This window comes from Akebia trifoliata, chromosome 5 (genome assembly GCF_017979445.1).
Source record: "Akebia trifoliata isolate Shusen 1 chromosome 5, ASM1797944v1, whole genome shotgun sequence".
Taxonomy (NCBI): Eukaryota; Viridiplantae; Streptophyta; class Magnoliopsida; order Ranunculales; family Lardizabalaceae; genus Akebia; species Akebia trifoliata.
The window spans coordinates 21,390,092-21,399,983 of NC_141379.1; the positions used below are offsets into that span (position 1 = coordinate 21,390,092).

General features: G+C 36.1%; 1 protein-coding gene across 1 annotated transcript; it reads left to right on the forward strand.

Annotated features, from left to right (window-relative positions):
* The first annotated feature begins 1,357 nt into the window (after nucleotides 1-1,357).
* On the forward strand, nucleotides 1,358-3,132 carry LOC147401641 (pentatricopeptide repeat-containing protein At5g08305-like). Its single transcript, XM_086442991.1, has one exon. The coding sequence runs from the start codon at nucleotides 1,468-1,470 to the stop codon at nucleotides 3,076-3,078; it is 1,611 nt and encodes a 536-aa protein (XP_086299117.1). The 5' UTR covers nucleotides 1,358-1,467; the 3' UTR covers nucleotides 3,079-3,132.
* The last annotated feature ends 6,760 nt before the right edge of the window (nucleotides 3,133-9,892 follow it).

Genomic DNA, 9,892 nt, shown 5'->3' on the forward strand with positions numbered 1-9,892 from the left:
TGTCATAAAAAATAGATTTTTTGAAAGAGTAGTGATAATTTGACTACTCGACGTGATATACTCAATCCATTGCTTGACGTGACAAGTTCGGGAATCATAGATCTATGCTTCTTGAGGTACACATTTCCCTTAAGATACACATTTTTATGTGGAAGTGCAGTCGTGTATCTCGTGGAACACAGATCCATGGTTGCCAACTTGTCACGTCAGGTAATCGATTGAGTTCGCTACATGGGATAGTCAGATTGTCACGATTCTTTCTGTAAATAATCTTGAAGAATTGCATTTTAAATGACAGTTTCCAAAGGACAGTCCAACAGTTGTCCCTTTGCTTTTTTTTTTTTTTTTAAGGATTTTGTCAAAGCCCTCCCTAAGGGTAAAGGTGTAATAAATATTCTTTGAAGATTGTAATAAAAGGATATTTTCTATAAAAATGAATTTTGAAGGGCATTTTCAATACAAAATTCAATTTCCAAAGTGTATTTATTGCATTTTAACGTGTGTCCTAACAAAACCCTTAAAGGATTTTGTTAGAGTGTTCCCCAAGGGCACACGTTAAAGTGCAATAAATACATTTTGGAAATTGGAATGAGAGGGTACTTCGATAAAAACTAATTTTTTAAGATCATTTTTGGTAGAAAATTCAATTTTCAAATTGTATTTATTACACTTTAGCGACTGCACAAGACCTTATTTTAAAAAAAATGAAAATATTAAAAATATTATTATCAATAATTGTAAATTAATTCAATAATTTATCAATAATTTTTTGTCTAATAAACAAGGAAATTAATAATTTTTTTTATCCATATAGGTGGTGCTGCAATGGATCGGATGTGGGTCAAATGAAGTGTATATTTGTATCTTTGTCCAACTCCATATCCTGTTATAATTATCTGATTTTTTACTTACTTTTGTTAAGGATGTTCATATTGGACTATTTATGTAATTTTTTAAAAGACATCTGTATCCAACTTGTACTAAAATTTCAAGTTGGGATAAATTATTGTGGGCAATGGTGTTTGAACTCAAGACCTCTCCCTTTTTGGAGGGAGGCCTTGCCCATTACGCCAAATCAAATATATATATACTCATTGTGAAGATGATGGAATGACTTTAATTGGGTTATACATATATCTTATTGTGAAATTTTTGTATTAAACTAAGATGAACTGATATTCGGACTTGATAAGTTGTGTATCCATATTTGACGCTAGATAAAATAAATATGGTTAAATTTAACTCGGAGAAAAAATAAAAATTGTACCATGCCCGAATACCTCAGATCGATTGAGTTGGGTAAGCGGGTATTATCCGACCCATTGCTATCCCTACATATGTCAGGATGAAAGTTTGTTTGTATAAAAAAAAAAAAAAAAAACCGTTGAGGGAATATCGTTAAGAGTCAAGAACAAACCTATTGTTATTGTAGTAATACTCGATCGATCGATTGATCTGAAATTCTGAATGCAGAAATTTCCATCTCTTAGTAGAAACCCAAATCATGTATATAACTCCTTAATCTATGTGCTTGATCACTGCAAATCAATGGTAGAATTAAAGCAAATTCACGCTTCAATCATCTCTTTGGGCCTCTCCGATGACTACTCTATTGCATTGCGAATTCTATCTTTCTCTGCCATCTCCAATAATGGTGATATCGATTACTCTTATCAAGTCTTTCGTCATCTCTCGAATCCTACCATCTTCAATTGGAACACAATCATAAGGGGCTACTCAAGAAGTAACAATCCAAACCGTTCCATCTCCGTTTTCAATCAAATGTTGCGAATTGGCATTTCGCCGGATCATCTAACCTTCCCTTTTCTAGCCAAGGCTTGTGCTCGCTTGTCTTCTCTCCGGCTTGGGTTAGCGCTACATAGCTGCATTGCTAAGGCTGGGTTCGAATTTGATCTATTCGTTCGGAATTCTTTGATACACATGTATGCTACTTGTGGGGAAATAATTTCTTCCAGGAAGTTGTTCGATGAAATGCCTCGAAGAAACTTGGTTTCATGGAATTCGATGGTTGATGGGTATGCAAAGTGCGGTGACATGGTTTCATCTCGTGAATTGTTTGAATCAATGAAGGAAAGGGATGTTGTTTCTTGGAGCTCTTTGATTGATGGGTATGTCAAAGGCGGTTACCATAGAGAGGCCTTATCCATCTTCAATATGATGCGGCTCAAAGGGCCGAAAGCTAATGAGGTTACCATGGTGAGCGTGTTGTGTGCTTGTGCCCATCTTGGTGCACTCGAACAAGGGAGGAAGATGCATGAGTACGTGAACGACAATGGGTTGCCCTTAACTCTAGTGTTACGAACATCCCTAGTGGACATGTATGCCAAATGTGGGTCGATAGACGAGGCTCTAAATGTGTTCCGTGGGGTCAGTGTGGATCGGATGGATGTGTTGATTTGGAATGCGATGATTGGAGGTCTCGCAACACATGGATTGGTTAAAGAGTCCCTTGCATTATTTACAGAGATGCAGAGTGCGAGGATTGTGCCGGATGAGATCACGTACTTGTGCTTATTGAGTGCTTGTGCTCATGGAGGATTAGTAGAAGAAGCTTGGCGCTTCTTCAAGTCTCTTGGTTCACACAGAATGACACCTATGCTTGAGCATTATGCTTGCATGGTGGATGTTTTAGGTCGTGCAGGTTGTTTGGACGAAGCTTATGAGTTCTTGAACAAAATGCCGGTGGAACCAACGGCTTCAATGTTAGGTGCTCTACTTAGTGGGTGTAGGAACCATGGAAGATTAGATCTTGGAGAGATTGTGGGCAAAAAACTTATCGAGTTGGAGCCCGATCACGATGGTAGATACATTGGTTTGTCAAACGTATATGCAGTTGCGAGACGATGGGATGAAGCCAAGACAATGAGAAAAGCCATGGAGAAGAGAGGGGTTAAGAAGTCTCCTGGGTTTAGCTCTGTAGAGGTGGGTGGGGTCCTACATAGGTTCATTGCTCATGATAAAACACATCCTCAGACAATACAAATGTATTTGATGTTGAAAGATATAACAGAGAAAATGAGATTGGATGGTGATTATCAGACTCAAGAATATGATTAGTCATTTGTATGATATCTTAAGCCAATTAATCCTTCCTCCTTGGATTTGAAGGCATGGTTTTACCTTTTAATCATTATTTTCGTCATTTCTAAGATTTAGGTTAGCTAAAGGAATCATGATCGTGTATTCGATTCATGTCTTCTCTAAGAAATCATCAGTCATACTGATTTTTTGAGTCCCCAAAGATTTGCCATAAGGGTTGTATCTAAGGGTGTCAAGTATCCGATGTAACCGAAACCAATTAATCGGTTATGGGTCTACCGTCATGGACCGATCGTGTTAGACTTTGGTTCTTGGTAGCCATCTTAAGGACCCAAAAAGAATCAGGTCTTCTTCAGGTTATGGCCAGCCGACTAATAAATTTATTTTATTATAAATAAAATTAGTCATCTAATTAAATACTAACCAAGATATTTCTTGAAGTAAACGTACTCCGACTAAAATTAAAATAAAAAGAGAATGTGAGTCTTTCATTTTTACCTTTTCTCCACATGAACATCCATCATTTTCCACATTATTATTCAATTTAAGCAACAAATGAATGACCCATATCACAATTTTCTAAAATTTTATTCTCGGAAGTTTATTTGCATGAAAAAATTATTGTTGATCTCAACTCTTAATCGAGGAATTACAAGTTAGATTGCTATATTTATAAATAATTGTTCATTTTATCGGACATTCATCTTTCTTTCTCATTCAATTTTTTTTTTTTTTTTTATATCTATTTTAATGGGTACGCTATGGGTATCAAGTATTTAAAGGGTTGCTTCTGGTTTCAATGAGCTTATACTTGGAATTGAAATTGGTAAGAACTGAAACTGATGTTTTACTTTGGTTCTGATTCTAGGTATATGTAGAACCGACACAGAACCAACCCAAAATCGAGATTATCCCAAACTATATTTATTTTTAAGTTATATAGTAAGTGTAAATATGGTTTTTGAGAATTTAAGGTTGTTAAACCTCAATCCACAAAGGGGTTTAGGAGTCGGCCCATTCAAGATTTAATGTGTGAATGGGCACTAAAAGTGATTTTAGAAAATCTAATTTTTTTGATTCATAGTGGCTCACATAAATGGAAAAAGATAGTCTACCTAAGAAACTAGGTAGGGAAGTTTGGTTGAGGGATAAAGAAGGTGTTAGGCACCTTGTCTTACCCATCAAATGATGGTTACAAAAAGATGTCCCTAAATGAAGTAGAAAAACTAGGATTTGAGAAGATTTGAGCTTAAGTCGAAGAAGATGATCAACAATTTTATAAATTGATCGATCGAATAGGTGAAAAATAAATCAAATACAGAGAAAAGAGAGATCGAGAGAGACAGAAAGAGGATAGATCAAGAGATCGAGATAGAGACTTACAGAGAGAGGAGAAATCGAGAGATCGAGAGGAGAGAGGAGAGAGAAGAGAGGAGATAAGAGAGATGAGAGAGGAGAGATGAGAGGAGAGTTCGAGAGATCGAAAGTGAGAGAGTTCAAGAGTGAGACTTACAGAAAGAATTGATGAAAACAGGAGAGGGAGAGAAAGAGAGAGAGAGAGAGAGTCTGTTAGCTGGGTCGAAAAAATGATAGAAAAAATTCGGTGGGCCAAGCTTGTCGAATTATCTTATGGGCCTAAATGTGGGTTTTGAACTGACGAAATATAAAGGACGGGTTAGGGCTGCCGAATTTACCGCTATAGTGACGTCGAAATATTATTGTTTTGACGCAGTGTTAGCTTGTTAAAGGTGTCGCCATCAGAAGCTAATGACGTCGCTATCATAACTTTTTTTGGCCAAAAATGAAATTTGGTTTTTGGCTTGCTCTTCCCATAGCTTGTACATGATTCTTCACCCTTTATTTCAGTAAAAATATTTAAGCACATGATTCCCCACCCTTTACTTTCCATTTACTTTAAGTTCTTTAATGAAATTAAGGTTTTACCCCCCATTTCGGAACAATGTGAATGGTTTCAAGATCCAAATCTCAAAGGATCAAAATCCGAATTTTGGTTTCAAGAACAAAACACAAATTTTGACGTTTTCAACAAATTTTTAAAAGTTAATAACTTTCGCATTACTTTGAATTAAGCTATAAAAATTACATGGTGTCGAATCTCGTATTTAAGGTTTCATTTCTAGAAATCCATTTTTGATTTTAAGAACTTTGAAAAATCAACTTAACCAAATTTTCACTAGTTTTTTTTAATTTTGGTAGTTTGACTTTACATACCTATTGTGATCCCATTTTAATAAAAATTTGATAGTTTTTTGATTGAATGATCAAAGTGAATTTAAAAGCTTGAGAAATAAAGTTTTGGTTTGAAAAGTTGAGAAATGAAAACACTAAAAAATGAGAAAATGGATGAAAATGTAAAATGCCAGAATTACACTCGAGGGGTGATGTCTGCATTTTACGTTGATGTGTTGTGTGAAGGTTGGTGAAGGGATATCTAGGGATAATGATTGGTTGCATGTTTATTTGAATTCTGTTAGTGCAAGGCACTGACTTCTCTTATTTATTTTAGCTCACGTGGCCATAATTGCATGGTAGGAAACTAGATGTCCAATCTTAACATTGTATTGTTAATTTCTCTTTTATTTTTAAAGTAAAACAATATATATATATATATATATATATATATAACTACTTTGTGAGTTGTTAAATAACATGTGAATGTCTAAAAGGATAGTGCGTCATATCATCCAGAGTGATGTACTATCTTAGGATGTACGATAGGGACCACCAAACTCATACGTGGTATATGACGCGTATGAGAGTGGAGTCACAATTGGAATCCGGGTCCATTCCTTTCTATATTTACTAGTGAACTTGTATTGTAAATGTGGTTATATATGAATGAAGTTGTATAAATTGGGAATCACATGCACGCTTGATATGCATATACGAAGATGATTAGTCAGTGATCATTAATAATTTAGAAGTAGTCAAACGTTCTGACACATCGAAAATAGACCCATTGCTTACCATCACGTCAAACGGCCCGCTTGAACCGGATAAATGGTCATTGTAAACACCCCAATTTGCACGAACCCGTAGGAAAATTTAAATTTTCTCGAATTGATTCCAACAAAGAACTCAGGCCTATCACGGACCCGCATTGCTACTTGGTATCATTTTCATGCATACATGTATCTTGTCACATAGTTTGCATGCTCAACCTTGTCCCTAATCCGAGTCCATCGCCTATTCATTGCTCCATTACCCATACCATAACCAAGCCCAATTCCTAACCCTATCTAAGTCCAAGACAAGGTCCATCTTCTAACCGAAATCCAGGTCCATTCTTTTAGCCTGCTTTCAAAGCCCAAAGTCCATAACCCAAGTTCACTCTAAGCCCAACACCAAGCCCATTCTCTCACATCCCCTCAAAAGGTGATACATGTTGATCTCTCATAAGCCCTCAATACCCAATGCATCATCTAATTGGAGAGTCAACTCCCCCTTGTGAGAATTCAAGAATGCCATTCTCAAAAAGGTTAGTCAAACCAAAAAGAAACTTTGGTCTTTGATAATAATCCATGAAGGTGAGAAAATTTCCAATCATACCCTCAAAAGGTGGGAATCTTCAAGTACATACATGGAGTTCTCCCATTAGTCCATTTCAAAAATATACATCCACCCTTCCTTTATGAGTTATTTACAAATGAACCAAGATTTACTTTTCACCTACCACTTCACCTTTACACATGTCATTCTCCTACTTACCCTCCCAAAAAGCACTTTGTTCTCCCATTGGCCTATTTAAAAAAAATACTTCCACCCTTACTTTATAAGTTATTTACAAATGAACCAAAGTCCACTTTTTACATACCACTCCACCTTTACATATATCACTTCCTTATTCACCCTCTAAAAAGTACTTTTGTTCTCTCACCTCTATTTACCAAAAAATCAAAGATCAAAGAATACTTTTAGGATTTCTTTACAAATGTCATCTTTACCCTTATACAAATTAAAAATTCAAAAATAAATAACCTAAACCCAATGTCCATTTTCTTTATTTTTAGGGTTGGACCACTTTATCCCTAAAAGTTCTCCAAAAACTCTATAAATACCCTTATTTTCTATGAGCAACTCATGCTCTCAAGCCCCCATCTCTCAACCTAAAACTCTATCAAAATTCATACTCATTCTCTAATCTTCTAAACTTGAACTCAATCCTCAACCATCTCACTTAACTCTCAAGTCTACTTTTAAATGTTTAAGTTCATCAAGGGACAAGGTGGGGTTTAACATGTAGTATATTTATTTCAAAGTTTGCATTCTCTTCTTCTAACTCTTTCTTTTTCTTTTACTTTTAGAAATCCCTAAGATGTAATGTATACCCTCTCCCATCCCCGGTAAATTGGATTAAGGTTCGATCGAAAGGATGGGAGTTGAAGCCCATATTTACCTTAAAATCATGCATCATATTGTACACAATGCACACACTCACCTATGCATGGCAATGATGAAGAAATGTGTCACCCTCTTGATGGGGTGAAATACTAAGTTTTTAGCCATGCATACATGCATCAAGGTTGTGGCCTCAAGGGAACTCCATCATGGAGTCTCTCTAAAAGTTCAAACCTATATTCATATTCATAAGTTTAATGTGACTAAATGGGTCTTTCTTTTCCATAGAATGCCCTTAATGTCATGTTGAAAATCAAAACCCTTTGTTAAGGGAACATTTCACTCCAATGCACATACCACATTTATCATGCATTCTTATGCATTTTAGTATTTATTTTCTTAAGATTTTTACAAAATAAAATGGACAAGCAAGGTAACCACGTTTGGTGGAGAGGATGGGATGCCTAACACCTTCCCTATCCTCTAACCAGACCCCCTTACCTAAATCTTAGGTAGATCTTATCCTTTCCAACACATGAGAGTCACTACAATACCATAAAAATGATTTTTTTTTTCAAAAAATTGATTCGGGTGCCTATTCACACCCATTTCCAAAAAAGAATGGTGGCAACTCCAAACAATGTAGTATTGAGGTTCATGGCGAACATTTCATGTCTACCACTTGGCGACTCCACTGGGGAAGAGTGGGTCCAAACCGATTTTACTTGGCCATTTGTTTGTCTTTTCTTTTTCTTTTAAAAAAAATATTCAACTTTCTTTCTTAGTTTTATGTGTGGTACTAACATATTTTTTTGGTTGATTCATTTTGTTGTGTTTATGATTTTTTCTTCTTTGTGAGAATGCATGTAATATTTATTTTCTTATTTTGTTGTGCTTCAAAGTTGTAAGGGTTGATACACATTTGTAATGCACTTGTGCACATTCGATTCATAACTCATTGCACAAACCACCTTTTCCTATTTTAAAATCTAACCTTGGATGTCGGTACTCTCAAGTCCCCTAGATCGTTCATTTGGGGAGACGTGGAGGAGAACATCCACCTCAATCACCAACCTAAGAAGTGTACATTCTAATGTGCATGGTGGTTTGAAGATTGAGTAACCTCAAACCACATATAGTCGCATGCATCAAAATACGATTAGAAACATAGGATACAAATGTCAAGATGTATCAACCCTTGAATATCATGTAATCTTTTTTTTTTTTTAGCCCTTGAAGGCAAAGTTATATAGATTTTAGGATTTTTTTTTCCTTTGTTTCTTTACATGTCCCCTTAGGTAAAGGGGGAAATCTTTTTATTTTTTTTATTTTTTATGCTTTGCATCATAAAAAAAAAAAAAAAATTTGTATCCTAAGCAAAAAAACAGAGGTTATGTGCCTCAAAATCTCAAATTTTTTTTTTTTTTTTTTTTGCGAAAATTAAGGTTCTTGTCCATTTTTAAAAAGCGGACTAGTACAAAAGCTCTTCGGTCCGTTCATTAAAAACGGACCCTAAAAAAAAAAAAAAATTTTACTTATTTTGTCCTTAACATCAGTCCTGACAACTTTTCTCTTGGACTTTATTTTTCTTTTGAGTTTTAAGGTTTGAAAATTATTAAATACATCATTTCTATCGTTAAACTTAGGGCCTACCACTCGCTACTTTGTGTTTGATCCAAACGGAGGTCGCCTACAATCTACCTATCAAAATTGATCTTGACCCAATGTGGCGTACTATTAACCTTACTATCATCTATCATTGAGGATTAACTTCAATCGGGTCCACAACCCAAACCACTCCGAATCAAGTCCGTGACCCGTATCCACACCAAAATGGGTCCGCGACCCATATCCATTTTCAAATGGGTCCACAACCCATACCCTCTTCAAATTGGGTCTACGACCCATATCCACTTTCAAATGGGTCCACGACCCATATCCGCTTCAAATGGGTTCACGACCCATATCTATTTCCAAATGGGTCCACAACCCATACCCACTTCAAACTAGGTCTACGACCCATATCCACTTTCAAATGGGTCCACGACCATACTCACTTCCAAATGGGTTTATGACCCATATCCACTTCAAATGGGTCCATGACCCATATCTACTTCCAAATGGTTCCACGACCCGTACGCACTTCAAACTGGGTCTACGACCCATATCCACTTTCAAATGGGTCCACGACTCATATCCGCTTCAAATGAGTCCACGACCCATATCCACTTACAAATGGTTCCATGACCTATATCCACTTCAAATAGGTCCACGACCCATATTTACTTCCAAATGGGCTCATAACCTATATCCATTTCAAACGGGGTCCACGACCCATACCCACTTAAAAATGGTTCACGACCCATATTCGTTTTGAGTCGGATCCACAACCCGTACCCAACCCAAATCAGATCTATCCTTCAATCTCAATCATGTCCATAATCTATGTGTGAACCATCAAGATCAATAATTG